At 43.6% G+C, this 15,891-nt stretch overlaps 1 protein-coding gene across 1 annotated transcript in view; it reads left to right on the top strand.

Moving 5' to 3' along the window:
- The window catches only part of plxdc2b (plexin domain containing 2b), a 59,522-nt gene that overhangs the window by 17,184 nt on the left and 26,447 nt on the right, over positions 1 to 15,891 (top strand). Inside the window, exon 2 of the mRNA XM_061804557.1 lies at positions 9,183 to 9,424. Coding sequence (XP_061660541.1) covers positions 9,183 to 9,424 — 242 coding nt within the window. The remainder of the gene's footprint in view (positions 1 to 9,182; positions 9,425 to 15,891) is intronic.

The raw sequence follows: 15,891 nt of genomic DNA, 5'->3' as shown, positions 1-15,891 counted from the left end.
TCAGCGTAGCCATGTTTAGCCCCATAAGGCATTCCTGCATCCTCATCACGAGATCACTAAGCATAGGAATAGTCAATGTGGCAGCACGGCAGCCAGGTGTTTAACAAGTCTCCCACTGTTCTGAAGCTCTGGGTTCCAATCTCTTATCTATGAGTTTGCACGTTTGGCATGTGCTTGTGTAGGTTTTCTCTGGGTATTCTTGTGCCTCTCACATTTAAAAACCTGCACGTCAGGTTGAATTAAAACTCAATTCAACTGTCCTGCGAACGTGAATCTACATAGTTGCTGGTGTCTACAGTATATGCCCGGTGGTTGACTAGTGACCAGTTCAGGGTATACACTGTCAGCTGGGATAGGATCCAGCTAACCTGTGGCCCTTTTATGCTGGCAGAATGGAAACTCTCAAACTTGCATGTTGAGTCCCTCATGGAGTTCAAGTCTAGTGCTTTAAACCCTCATAACAACTAATAGGGTGCATTAGTGTGCCCTGTATCTCTAGGGACAAAAATTGACTCAAACATATTCCGTCAGTGCAAGGAAGCTTCTGTCAGAAAGCCAACAGTGGAAAAAAAACAATATGAGCTGCAAATTGGCAGGTATTAAGAGGGTGGGCTGAAACAATAGTAGCAACGTGCGCCAGGAGTAAGAGCGTTATATACAGGAAGAAATGTATCAGTTCCGCAGTAGTTCATATTACTTTCTCCCTTGGCGGCATCCCAGAGTGTAAAGCACACCTTGCGAGAAGCTGATTATATACAGTGCACCTGGTTCTTGGCTCCGATTAAGACTCACTGGCTATTTCCACCCAACATTTGAATGCATCTCCAGTGACAGACCCTTGCTGTGTTTGTACCTTGGTCGTGACACGTCAGGGGGGGGGAAGCAATGGGAGAAACACCATGACCTCCGGGAAAGTAGCTGGACCTGTCTGGGTGGATTCCGGTCCACTTAACAACACACGAGTGTGTGAACACCTATGCCAGGCTAAAGAGCTTAGGGACTGGATGCTGCTGATGGATAAGCCTTAGGCCCCAAACCCCTGGGCCCATTTCCGCCTTTGTCCCAATGCAGATTTGCCTGTCTGCCCAGCAGTGAACAGGCACAGGCATGGTCTTGGTCTCTGAACCACTCCTCAAATCAATTCCTATTCACAAATGTAAACGTGGTCAATGGCCAAAAACACCAAAATCTGCGCTATGACTACGATTTTGATAACAGGCTTGTCTTCCTTTGCGTATCAGCAGTATGGTGGTTAGCATATCTGCCTCACAGACCTGCAGTCTAAGATTCCAATCTCAGAGCCGTATACCATCCAATGTATACTTAGCTTGCATTATGAAATATTTACGAGACATACAGTTTGTCTTGTTGATGTTCCCAGCAACTTCTAATAACAAATTACTCATATCCAGTCTCTTAAATGCATTTTGAAATCATAGTTGTTGTTGTTTTTTTTAAAGTTGGGTCATAGTGCTGGCTTTTGGACTGTATATTCACAGGAGACATCATCCAGACCATTACCAATTTTCAGCTCTGTTGAGCGACGCTCTAAGCAGACTATGGGAACGGTGAACGCAGAGATGTGTGACTGCGATTGTGTGTTTTCATTGTGAGATTTAAGTCTGACTGAGCTACAGCCCCCCCTTGTCCTGTCCTAATGCCATTTTAGAGCTCAGTTAGCCTGTGACCTTCAAGAAAAGAGTAATATCGCCACTGGGTTTTGGGCAGCAGAAGGAATAATCTCTTATAGAGCAAGCCCAGTGTCCAATGATGCATTGACGCGGAATTGTAAGGCTGAGAGTAGAAAAATGGAGCTGAGCCAACAGTAGTGCTTCATGGTCCTGCAGTCAATCACTCAATCTTCTGAAATAAGAGAAAGACGATGTACCTGACTGGAATCCTAAAGTCCTAAAAGCCTGTGTCATCCAGGACACCAACACCTCCTCCTTTTCGCCCGGTTGTTTGGTGTCTTTCCCTAAACATCATCTTCTTCCACTGACCAAGTTGCTAACCACCAATTACACGAGGAAAGCCACAGTGGTGACAGCGGGCTCCTCGTCCGGGAGCCGCCGAAGCCCGTGTTTTGGGTTTCTGTCGTCCACGTGCCCGGTTTAGTTTATATCCAGCATATTGGCTTGTTTCATCCAATTGACGTCGAGATAAATCATGCAGATGATCAAGCATTTTTTTGCTCTTCCTGTATTGTACAAAGATCCGACCAAAGCTCAGGCGAACCGGAAAGTAGTAAAAGTACTAGTAATACAACAATCATGCTCAGTTACTGCCATACTTACTGCGTTTCATTTGACTTTTGTATTTATGGAGTAAAAGTGTTTTTATACAAATGCATCCCGTGAATATGACTTTACTACTGCGATCATATAGGTTAGTCTTACAGTATGGCACGCTCTGATTTGTACTTCGGACCAGAACAATCATAAACCAATCACTTGTTATTAGGTAGCGTTAACTGGTTGCGATCAATTTCCCTATGGAAATAGGATCAGGACGTCAGACAGGCACACACACAGAACATTTGTTTTAAAAGAGCACTGTAAGAATAAAATTGTATTTTTAATAGCAATAAAATCGTTTTTTTATTCAATGTATTCAAATATACGATGAATCTTATAAATAAAACATTGCACCATGTGTCGGAGCTAATGGATGTCATGAAGCGTCCCCTTTATTTCAAAATGAAGTACTTCTTTTCAAAGTCTTGCATAAATATCGTGACTGGAGTAGCCAGAGTCATAATTAGAAATCACTGGACTGGAGTTTTACAGCGACGGTGCTCTCCAAATATACGTGCCAATACCCGATTTTATTGTTGCCCATTAATCTCCAAAAAGCCTGTAATAGTTTAACTCAAGCCACTTTGTTGGGTCGTACTATCTTTTAATTTTTTTTATTTTTTAACTTTATTCATCAATCTATTACACTGTGTCTAGGCTCTCTCTTTGCAGCAGCACTTCTTCCCAAAATACCACGAGGGCAACCTTTTTTTAAATTGGACATGCTCTATGTAGTGTAATTACCATTTTCCAAGATGAGAAATGTTCCTCTATTTCTTTCCTCATTTTTTCCGCTGTGGTCGGTATTATGCCAGAGGGAGCAAAGTGCTATTTAATCAAAAGGTCATATTGTTATGTTTTCTGTATATGATTTAGGATCCCAATTGTGTCAGAAAGTGTAAAGGTCAGTATTGTTTACACACAATTTCCCATGGCTCAAATAGAGGCAAGAGGTGGTACCTTTCCAACAGTTTTTTTGCGATGTACTTCCAAGTATTTTATTTTTCACTAACGAATTCCATCCATCCATTTTCTACCGTACTCCGGGTCGGGTCTTGGGGGAAGTAGCTTCAGCAGAGATATCCAGACTTCCATTTCCCCAGCCACTTGTTCCAACTCTTTCGGAGGGATCGCGAGGCGTTCCCAAGCCAGCCGAGAGACATAGTCTCTCCAGCATGTCCTGGGTCATCCCCGGGGTCTCTCTCCGGTGGGACATGTCCGGAACACCTCATCAGGGAGGCATCCTGGAGGTATCCGAATCAGATGCCCCAGCCACTTCGTCTGGCTCCTCTCAATGCAGAGGAGCAGCGGCGGTATCTGGGATCTTGTTCTTTCAGTCACGATCGGCAGCTTGTGCCCACAGGTGAGGGTAGGAACGTAGATCGACTGCTAAATAGAGATCTTCACCTTTCGACTTAGCTCCATCTTTACCACAACGGACAGATACAAAGTCCGCATCAGTGCAGATGCTGCACCAATCCGTCTGTCGATCTAACTAACGAATTCCCTTCATCCAATTTCCGTATCGCTTATCCTCAAAAAGACCGAGAGCGTGCTGGAGCCTATCCCAGCTGACTCAGTGCGAGAGACTGGGAACACCCAGCCAGGTACGTATACAAAAATGACCATTCACACTCACATTCACACCTACGGGCAATTTAGGGTCTACCATGCATGCTTTCGGGATGAGGAAGGAAACCAGGGTACCCGGAGAAAACCATGGCAACTATACGAACTTTACACAGTCGAAGTCAGATTTGTACCTCAGAATTACACGTCGGAGGTGCTAACCAGTTATCCACAATGTTGCACTAACGAGTTCTTTTTTGAAAATACTTGCTACTTCTCCATGAAAAGCATTTACAATTGTGTGCTCATTTTAGAAGTGTTACATTTCTATTTTTTTCTTTTACCAATTAGAACATCCAATTGAAATAATCAGATAGATTTTTTTTTTTTTTTTAAAGAAAATCAAAAGGCACACAGACACTTTTCCCCTCTTTTCTCCCTGCCTCAATCGCCCACTCGAACTTGGGGCACAGATGCAGGTATGAAAAAAAAAAAACCTACATCATTTTTAAAAGGCAAATAAAAAACTGAAAAAAATAACGAAAAAAAATATATTTTTCAAGCTTTTCCACAGTGGCCTGAAATTAGCGGAAGGTACCCGCCTCCAAATTTTTCTATGCAAGAAAAAGTACTGTTTACACGGCGTTCTCTTTTCTCTCGGCCTCGTGTTTAACCCCGTTTTGGTTGTGGGTGTTGCATAATTTGTAATATTTACACAGCATTATCCACCGCAAGTGTGTTCTTCTGCGGGGGGAAAAAAAAAGCAGCGTTTATCTCCAGCTCCAATCTGAAGCCCCCAAGGAGGTCTGTGGCGGAGTGTTTTGACTGGGACAGAAAGTGACTAATCGTCCATGAAAACAGAAATGCTGATGTGGAGACCACCAGGAATTTAATGCGCCTTGTGCATTCGCCGAGTATAGCAGAGTACACAGATGCCGACAATCGGGCCAAATATGAGTAAGGCGTGGGACAACTCATCAATTTTTTGCAATTATTTTGAATTAATAGGTCTTTCATTTCCCTCCTAAAAAATAAGATAATATGATGGGAGATTGGCAACAAAGGAATCTGCTCACATTTGATAGGTTCAGATTTCAAAAATCAATGAGTATTGTACTTTATACTTGTGTGCTATTTCTACAGATTCATATTTTGTGTTGTAATAGTTTTGAATGCTGCCATCACCTGCAAGAATGGTGTTGATGTGTAGACCTTTTGAGCTTTGTGCAGGTGCCACTTCACTCCTCACCAACTATTTAACTTTCCCTTGATATACTCGCCTAACGTTAGAGTAGGCTTTTATGTGAGCGAGCGTGTTATAAAAGCAAGTCTATGTCATCTTTTAAAAGCACACTTTTGTGACATTTGTCCACCTGCTCACTTCATAAATGCACTTAAAAGCTCGCTGGTCTATTTACAGGATGTGCTAGGAAGGTAACATTACTTGTATTTGCCGTGATCCAGCGTAAACCGAGTTCGGAAATGGAACACGTTAGGTGAAGGACAGGAAGTGTAAGTGCCTCGCGCTCTAGCCCCACTTCACTAAAGCGGCTAATGAGCAAATATAAAATCTGTTGTGACAGCGCAAGACTATGCATTCCTTAATCCAAGTAATAACTTCACTCGCTTTCTTGATATTTTCCACGGTAACTTGGCACTTGATTAAAGGTTAAGACTTGAATCTTCCTTATGATTTGCACAAGCAGTCTCTCCCTAAAGACTTTGGGAATAATTTTACCACAGCTTTTTATATAACACTGAAGTAATGACATTTTTAGAGTTAAGTAGTCAGTTTACAGCTTCTCTAACTAAATTTGCTGTCTCCTCAAAACAACCCAACTTCTTCTTTTCCTTTCAGCTTGTCCCGTTAGGGGGCGCCACAGCGTGTCATCTTTTTCCATCTAAGCCTATCTCGTGGTTCTTTCTCTCGAACACCCACTGTCCTTATGTCCTCCCTCACAACATCCATCAACCTTTTCTATGGTCTTTCTCCCGCGCTTTTTGCCTGGCAGCTACATCCTCAGCACCCTTCTACCAATATACTGACTCTCTCGCCCCTGGACATGTCCAAAACATCGAAGCCTGCTCTCTCTAACCTTGTCTCCAAAACATCCAACTTTGGCTGTCCCTCTAATGAGCTCATTTCTAGTCCTATCCAACCTGCTCACTCCGAGCGAGAAACTCAACATCTTCATTTCTGTCACCGCCAGTTCTGCATCATGTGTGCCTCACCGCTGTTTTATAGACTTTGCCCTTCATCCTCGCGGGGACTCTTCTGACACCGTCCGCCGACTGTTCCACCCCGCTTGGATCCGTTTCTTCACTTCCTTGCCACACTCGCCATTGCTCTTTATTGTTGACCCAAAGTATTTGAAGTCATCCACCCTTGCTATCTCTTCTCGCTGGAGTTCACTCTTCCCCCGCCACTACTCTCATTCATGCACATATAGTCTGTTTTACTTCGGCTAATTTTCATTCCTCTCCTTTCCAGTGCGTGCCTCCATCTTTCTAATTGTTCCTCCGCCTGCTCCCACTGCACATCAACGTATCATCTGCAAACATCATCATTGAAGGGGAATCCACTCTAACCTCATCCGTCAGCCTATCCATTACCACCGCAAACAGGAAGGGGCTCAGCGCAGACCTCTGATGCACTCCCACCTCCACCTTAAACTCTTCTGACACACCTAGGGCACAACTCACCGCTGTTCTGCTGCCCTCATACATGTCCTCTACTATTCTAACATATTTCTCCGCCACACCAGACTTGCGCATGCAGTACCACAGTTCCTCCCTTGATACTCTTGTCATAGGCTTTCTCAAGATCTACAAAGACACAAAACAACCCAACACAGTCATTATTATCTAAACCACTGGTAACGAAGGTGAGTACATAAATGTGAAAAAATATTTTAAAAAAGCATTGACAAAAATGTGATTGGAGTAGTTGCTCTTGTGATGTATGTGGCTTACTCCCACCTCTGGAGAAAAAATATGCATAGCATCCATTTCATAAGGCATCAGAATTTTGAGTGTGGAGAACCAAAACAGGCAAAGAAGAAGTGGCTGAAGCAACACTTACATCAGCCTCATTTGTATTTTGCTGCTGAGAAAAGCTCTTTTCTTCTACATGCATTGCAGCAACAGTGTCCCTTTCTTATTTCTCGTGTGTCAGCTTCCCGTCAGCGACTGTGAGTCAGGTGGAAACAAGCGGATAAAAACGCGGGTGCAGACAAGACCTCCATTCTCCCTCCATTCTCCAGCTTTATAACCTGCTAAATGTCCTTGAGAGGTTTTAGGTGGAACAAAATTACGGCGGGCTGTCGCGGTGCGCATTAGACGCGCTGACAGCTAAAGGTCTGGCCAATAAGGCGACAAAGCTATGCGGGGGCCCTGAAAGGAGACGTAAGAAGAGGAAAGATTTGCTTTCACGCATGAGCTGAGGAATTGTCCCACATTAAGGCGACACATTATCCCCCACCCCAGAGGGGGTCATTTCAGGTGTCCCTTGACGGTCTTTCCAGGCGTGACAAATGATGCAGGCACTGTAATTATATGCAATGTAAGTAAATCAAAGAGAAGCGAAACACAGGTTCTCCTTTTAATGTCAAGTGTGACTCATTGGTGGCCACTTTTAGTGAGTTGCTGGGAAAAATACTGTCATTTATTCAAAGCCACTACAGTATAGCGGAGTTTCTTTTTTTTTTTTAGTGCCTGCAGTTTGCCAGCTTTCCATCATACATTGACGAAGTGATGATCCTTCAAAAGGAGATTTTTTTTTTCCCCCTTTCTGGGGCCATTTTAGGTTGTATAAAGTCCTCTGAAAGGCATATTAAATTCATGAAATTGGATTTGAAAAGTTTGAAAGTTTGCTATCCACAAAATCACCCTTTTTTTGTAGAAACTATTCTCAGTTATTCACATTTTTGGGGATTGGTTTAACATACAGTATAACTGCGCTTTGCGGTACATGACACGCATTGATACATATGCTGTCATGCATATTGTATGTAAAGAATAAAGCCTGTGGGCTCGCTTCTATATGAGGGTTTTATCGTTTTAGGATATGGGAAAATTTGTGAACGAATGACAGAGCAACCGACCTTTCATTTCATCGTCTTGTCATGAGTGTTATAATCAGTCTGTCGCTAAATGTGCCGGGATTTATGGTTTAGTCTGTGGGTCCGGGCTCAAGTTTGATCATCAATCATCCCCGTCTCACTTTCATACGTTTTATATATTCTTTGATCTATATGCTTCATCTCCAACAGCTTATTGGTGTTACTATGCGCCATGCTTATCGTTGGGGTGACCATGCAATGCACTGGCTCTCAAAGAGACCCCCGCTGGTCCATCACCCGTAACTTGCGAGTCTGTAAAAGTAATTTGCATGCTCTTTTTCATGGAGAGTCGTACGGCAACCTCGGCAGAATATTTTTGAGTTGGTTGCACATATTTTGGCATGAGTTTCCTTCCCGGATGAATTTCTGGTTTAACAACCTCTACTACAAATGGGCCCCAAGTCTTTGGCCCTGTTCAGTATGATTGATTCGTTGATTTCCTTCCACAGGTCTCCTTTCTCGTCACATGGAAAACAATGTGAAAATGATTCCGCTCATGTCATCGTTTTCCTAGTAGGGATTAAAGTTGCTTTTTTTGAAAAGTTGTTCCTCGAGAGGTCGGAAAACTCTCTAAGCCTGTGTTTTTGTAAACTGGCTCTCCAGTCGCAGTCATGTAGGGGATGTAAACAGGAGGGATGGTTTTACGGAGTGCCGTTTGGTATTCTCTGCATGGGACAATATGCCCTTGTGGGCAACCATTCTTTTCAATTTTAAAATTCTCTTTGCATTGATGTTGTGCGTTTGTGTGCCTATTGTGTGTTCACCAACTCGCAGTCGTAACTGTATCTGGCTTCGAAGTGCAGCTCACGGACAGTTAAACTCAAAACCATAAGCACGAGCAGAACATTTAAGAGATGAAAATTTGAAGACGCACTGACTAACCCTAACGCTTTATTTAGATCTGGATTAATCTTGTTTTCACTGTTGAATACAACAATGAGTGTGAGACGATTGTTGACAGATATTTTCCAGTTACAAGAGTTAAATTGAACCCGTTGCAGTGCTAGTATTTATTGGTGAAGATTTGTAGCTGTTTTCTGTGCTTGAAAAATCAGTCTTTTGGTTACTTTATGAAATATTGTGGCTAAAAAACTGAGGTACATACCGTACCATTAGTGATAAAGATACTCTACAGATGGACTGAATTAATCACCAAACTAATTAACATTAACCGCTAACACTCTTGCCTCTTCCTTAGGGGTCGCTTATTCCTACGTGCATGGCGGGGAAGCGGTGGAAGAGGACGTGGCCATGGACCTGAAAACACACGTGCACCGCTGGAGGAGATGGCTTCCGAACAGCCCGCGGAATATGGAGAGTAACAGGGCCAGTCAGGAGCAGGAACGAGAGGAGGAGGATGCGGCGCAAGAAGAGGAAGAGGCCGAGCGCTTCCCGGGGTTGATGTCGGCCGAGGACGCTGGCAACAGCTCACAAATTGAGGTGGGGGGCTATGTCTGCACGTATGCCGGGTTAGGGTTTAAAGGATAAGTGGTACAGAAAATGGATGGCTATTGTTTGGGCCTGATCACCTGGCAGCGGGGTTCCAGAACCTGTCCGTCTAAAACTTACTTGCTGACCCCTAGAAAGTAAACCCCACCAAAAAATAACAACAAAATCAGCCCCCAATATCAGTTTCACAGATTAACATGAAACTTGGTGCTGATGTCTATCACAGCATAAGGCATCAGAGTCTCAAAGACCCATGCATTCAATAAATCGGGAAGTCAGCCATTTTTTACAAATTCCATGGGCCATTAAAACAACTTAGACTTACAAGCGTTGTATTTACTGTAATTATTACTTCACTACTTCGTTAGAGACGTTTTGTGACAACACTGCTTTTCAAAGATGTGATTTGATTGGATGATGTCTCTCAAGGGTTCTGAACTCCTTCTTCCTTGCTAGTACGAAGGTACGTATGTGTAGGTTTATTCTTGCCCAGAGAATTGAGCTCAACTTCCCATTTTTGACGTCCTGTTTTGCTTTCCATAAGCAGGGAGCACAGATACTGATAATCAAATCCAATAATTGATTATTGGATATCTCTAAAAGATTATCCTGAGAAATTATCCTGTGGTATGGAATGTGTCAAGACTTTTTTTTGTTCCCCAATACGCTGGGAAAAAAGGGCCAAAAAATTTGTTTTGACTTCTGTATTAGAAAAAATTAAAGATGGATTACAGCATGACAAACCACAAGGGAGAGAAAAATTGTAACTGCAAACAATTGGTTGGAAATATTGTAATTTGTGGTGAACACATGATTTGGACCTACACTCCTAAAAAAACTGTTTATAATTAAGCCACCAGCAGACTTTAAAAAAAACATCTCTAATACAAACATGGGAAAAATATTTATATGGAGTTTAATGATTGTTCTCTTGTGGAGCTACTTCCATTAAAAACCTCCCTGCCTGGCAAGGAGCTCATTTATAGAAAATGAATCCATAAAGCCCGCTGTGAAAAGTACTCCGTCCTCAGCAGCACCTGCTATAAATTGCTCCAGACAATTAGATGTTTGCAAGTGATGGATTAATATTGTATACCAAATTAAGATTTTGGGGCCTCGTTTCTTGATGTAGGGGGTGGGTTTGTAAATTGGAACCAGACAGCAGAGCAGGAAATTAACCCGGTGAGGCACAAAAGTTGGTAAAGCTACTGGAGATTAATGGCTGGGGGTTGTTTATGAGACTATGTAAATTAAAGGTACCAGGGTCACATATGCTTTGCTGTGGCGCCGGGGTTTATGCGCCGCATCGAAGCGCTCGGCCCGTAATGACGCCGGCCTCCCTCGAGGGGTCGAGGCACCTCGTTAGTTTTTTCCCCCCCCCCTCCTCAACAGCTTCTAATCTTGATGGGTTCACAAGCCCGTGTCTCTAGCGAGGGAGGGAGAGGGAGCTATGATCCTCAGCTGTAAAAGCCCAAACACACACACAAGGACACAACCAGACATTCAAACACGGTCATTTGACTATACATTTATGTTGTACGCACTGTTCTTCGGGAGTATGGGGTACCAAGGCTCCTGATACAGGCTGTTCGGTCCCTGTACGAGTGCTGTCAGAGTTTGGTCCAGTACCTCCAAAAGGGTGGTATGCCCTCTCTAGGTCAGAAATGAGATCCTGCCCCAAGTGGAGGAGTTCAAGTATCTTGGGGTCTTGTTCACGAGTGAGGGAAGAATGGAGTGGGAGAGCGAGAGACGTATCGGTGTAGCGTCTGCAGTGATGCGGACTTTGTAGAGAGACCCCGGGGATGACCCAGGACACGCTGGAGAGACTATGTCTCTCGGCTGGCCTGGGAATGCCTCAGGATCCCGCCGAAAGAGCTGGAAGAGCTGGCCGGGGAAAGGGAAGTCTGGGTATCTCTGCTGAAGCTACTTAAACCGCGACCCGACCCAGAGAAGCGGTAGAGAATGGAGTAAGAACTCATATTTGGTTGATAAAAAGTGATTTGCATGTGGACAAAACCACACAAGGGTCCTTCCCAGCTGATAGGAAAGTAGTAATTGGTGTCAGGGAAGTATGATGAAGTGGTATACAATAAATCAAATGAGAAAGACTTTTGTATTTTGGAGAGGTACTAAGTTTAGTGTTTTGGCTCCACAAGTGAAAATCCTGTTGTCTTTACGGGCTGCTGGAACTTGCCAGTGAGATCCACCCCGCTGTTTGGCACAGTCTAGCCGATGAGAGGACAAGAGGCTAAGGCTCCCACCCGGTCGTCATGCTGATAAAAGCTGGAGTCGCCACTGGCCTAGCAGTATATGAGGCGGAACCAGCGATGGCTCTCTTGAATGACACATGGCTAACCCCTAAAAATAGTTCCCATAGGTGTGAATGGGAGTATTGATATGGTGTGAACGCTGCGCTTTTTCTATTTGTCCATATTGACTGGCGACCAATCCTGGGAGAATATTTCATTTATTTCATCCCTCTGTATGGGTAATGACTTATTGAAGTTTTCTTTTTTTTTTTTTCGAAAGACCACCCAAACCCAGAGTTAAAGTTTGTTTGAATCTCCTGAATCGCTGTTAACACTTATTAAACTTTTCCCCTGCATCACCTTTACGGCCAAATAACACTGTGAAGAAATCGCTCCAACTTTTTTATGGATTCTGCATTGTGGTGGGAGGCTGTGTTTGGATTAACTGGTGCCGCCCGACCAGCTTTGGATCCTTCTCACCTGGTAATGCCGATTTACAACAGCGGCGGCACCGTGACAGCAGACGCTGTGGCGCCTGCATGGCTGCGAATCACTGAGCTCCTCAGGTCATTAAAGTTCAAATTAAACTGCTTCTGCCTTAAAGATGACATTATTGCTATGTGCGTACCCTTATAACATCTCCACCCCCCCAAAAAAAGGCTTCACACATACATTCTGCTTTCTTTGCTTTCAAAATAGTTAGTAGAAATGTACTGCATTACTGAACTAGACTCACCTAGACACAAGTCACTATGTAGTTCTCTGTAAAAAAAAGGGTGTACCTCATGGTTCAGTTCTCCTACCCATTCGTTTTTAATCACAAATTTAAACCAAAACCTGCCCTATGTAAACTTGCCATCATGTGCAACATAAATGTTTCAATGCAGATATGTTATTGCTTTAATCACTATCTTTCTCTCTATTAGGCAAATTTTATTTATATTTGATTAAAATATTAACATATGGCCGAGGAATTTTTAATACCACTGTTTGCATATTTTAACCTCATTAACCATATTTAATAATAATTAATAATATGTGAAGGCTCTTTGAAATGATCTTTGTTTTTGTCCTTGTCGGGCAACATAAATCGGTGTAAATTCACATTTGGTTGGTCTTGTGGCCGTGACTCGATCAGTAGAAGCAGAAAAGTCGAAAAAAAAATATATATATATATGCTTGGGAAAATGGGAATATTTTCTTTTCAAGACAATTTGCAGGGGATATTCAAGAACAAACTGAGAAACTGTTTTCAATTTCTAACGTATTTGTAGAACTTAAACTGGCACACAACTACAGGTTACGCCAGAGTGAGCACTGAATTTCCCCATGAGGGATTAAAATAAGTGTATCAAATAAATGGCTACGTGAACGCAATAAAAAAAATGGGCAAATGGGATAATCCTAAATACAGAGAATTTGGAGTTAATGTGATTCTGTGCAGCTGTAGGAAGTTTGGGGTCGTAAAACAAAGAACCGCTAATAACTCAACTCATTTCTGTCATGAGACAGTTTCACGATGTCATTATGCCAGTCTTGAACAGGAGGCCTTTTAATCAAAATGAATCTTTTACACATCACATTAAAGTTTTAAAAAAACTTCTCTCACCATGATAATGGATAAACGTTCGGGGTATTCACATTCAGATCTCTCAGTAAGGAACATTATTTAGAGTACTGGGGCGTACCAAGTTCCCACATTGAAGTGTTAGGTAATGGATGGGAAGCTAAACGTTACTCAGTAAACAAAAACAATGTAACTCAGACTCTGCCTCGAGGACTTTACATACTTCAAGCTGTTATATGTGATTAAATATCCCTTTTGTCTTACTTTAAAGCAGCATCTCTTCCATTTTGGATGCTTGACTGACATTTTATACTGTATCTTTTACATCTGCACGTGTCCATCCCAAACGAGCTGACACGGGGTGTTGACCGCCGACCTGATAAAAAGTTTTAAAAAAGCCACTCCGAGCTGTCCGTCACAATTTGGGAGTCTCTCTCCTCTGAGCAGTGTAAATACACAAACAGGCCACGGAGCAGACCGTATGCTGTGGCCCACTCCCTGCCGGATGTTACATTCTATCCCCGCCTCCTTTTCCAAATACTGAATCGTATGTCAACGCTGCCAGCAGACACCGTTTAGGAGGGCCCAGATAGACATATTCCTCCCCCGTGCGCCCTCCGTAAGCACCCGCGTGCATTCCACGGCCTCATTTTCACACACTGCTGCTCATATTTACGCTACGTGCGGCCCGTCTTGAGGCTGTGCCCGATGTCAGGCGAGACGGTTTGCCAGGAAAAGCAAACTGGGGTATGTGGGGTCCAACCAGGGACCTGATTGTGTGGCTCGTTCTAATGTGCGGTAATACGGGGTGTGGTGGTGAGATTTCATGTCTGCGGCCACTCACACAGAGGCTCTTTTGAGGGGGGGGGGGGGGGGGGGGGACCTCCCAAAGCTCGGGTTCCCAATGATACTCTTACCTTCAGTGCGCTTTAACGTCGACTGCAAGGTGGTACTGGCAGGAGATTAAGTGGAGTGATACTATTGGGGTTTCATGCTTAAGTAGTTGATGGAGACACAATATAAAGAAGGACACCACTTCACTTTTTAGCAGGTGTTGGCATTGACGAGATAAACTAAAGTGGACTGCATCCAGATTTTCAGAACTGAGTTGGCGGAAGGTGTCTGGTGTTCTGCGCGACAGAAGAGTCTACGCTAGGATGAAGGGCAAAGTTTATAAAACATCGGTGAGGCCATGATGTACGGATTAAAGATGGTGGCACTGAATATACAACAGGAAGCAGAATTGGAGGTAGCAGAAATGAAGATTCCTGAGGTTTTCGCTTGGAGTGAACAGGTTGGATAGGATTAGAAATGAGCTCATTTCGAGGGACAGCCAAAAATTGAGAGTTTGAATATATTGGTAGAAGGGTGCTGTGGATGGAGTTGCCAGGCAAAAGAGAGAGAGACGAAGACCGAAAGAAAAGGTTGATGGATGTTGTGAGGGAGGACATGAGGACAGTGGGTGATTCACCAGACTGTCACCATACTACACACACCATGATCAAAACCCAAGGGTCGCGGGGAGTGCTGAAGCCTATCACAGCTGTCTACGAGGACAAACAGCCATACTCACAATCAATTAAACGTCGGGGCAATTGAGAGTGCCCAATTAATGTTGCATGTTTTTGGAATTTGGGAGGAAACCGGAGTGCCCAGGAAACCCACACAGGCACGGGGAGAACATGCAAACTCCACACAGGCGAGTCCGGATTGAACCCAGGACCTCGGAACTGCGAGGCCAACGCTTTCCAGCTGCGCCACCGTGCCACCCTCAAAACCCCTATTTTTCACAATTTATGCAATTCATCATAATTAGCTGCCTTTCTCCACCCACATGCAATGACAAAAATGAACCTGCTCACAATTGAGCTTTTTCTGTCTTTGCCGCAATTGAGGATTATGTAAGTCTACTCTTGACAGACCTGCCTATCTAAAAATAAAGCAATTTCGAGGCATTTGCAAAACTAGGGACCAATCAAGCAGGTCTAAAAAGGCTTATCTCTCATTAGAGAAACATAGGAGTCGAAAGTCTACACTTTGTTTCATGCACAAAATTAGGAAGAAGCGCTCATGTTACGGGATTGCCTGTTGCTTGCCTCCTCCATCCCTGCGGGTCTAATAAAATGCCTCACAGCTGTGCCTTTTAGCCCAAAACCCTTGTTAAAAAAATTGTGTTTCAGGGACCAGACTTTTAAATGGGTTCTCATTAATCGGAACTCCCACAGCAATGCTTATATTTGGACGCGTAGTTGGTGTTTATTCAGAGATAACACACTTAGTTTGACAAAAGGGCAGCGGACAAACGTTAATTAAAATGAAAACCTTGCTAGATAAGTCAGTGATTTATCGTCCCCATAGAGAATACATTCCGTGCCTCGACATAATATTAGTCTTGGAATATGAGCCTCGAGATGAGAAATATCGCCATTCCAAGCGGGTGTTCCTCTCAGTAATGTGATTTAAGCTAACACAGCCAGGCGCCTTTCATCAGCGCTAACGCAGACAAATCAAGTCAGAAGAAGAAACACCCCGCCGGGGCAGCCTGAGTCGGCGCTTTTTAGGAGAGGGATGTCGTAAAAGGGTTCAAGCGTCCAGACGATAAGCGCAGGATGTTTTTGGAGATCGTCTGAGAAGGAGGAGTA

This window comes from Syngnathoides biaculeatus, chromosome 19, assembly GCF_019802595.1.
Source record: "Syngnathoides biaculeatus isolate LvHL_M chromosome 19, ASM1980259v1, whole genome shotgun sequence".
NCBI lineage: Eukaryota > Metazoa > Chordata > Actinopteri > Syngnathiformes > Syngnathidae > Syngnathoides > Syngnathoides biaculeatus.
The sequence above is the reverse complement of the archived record's forward strand: the minus strand, read 5'-3'. Positions and strand labels throughout refer to the sequence as shown.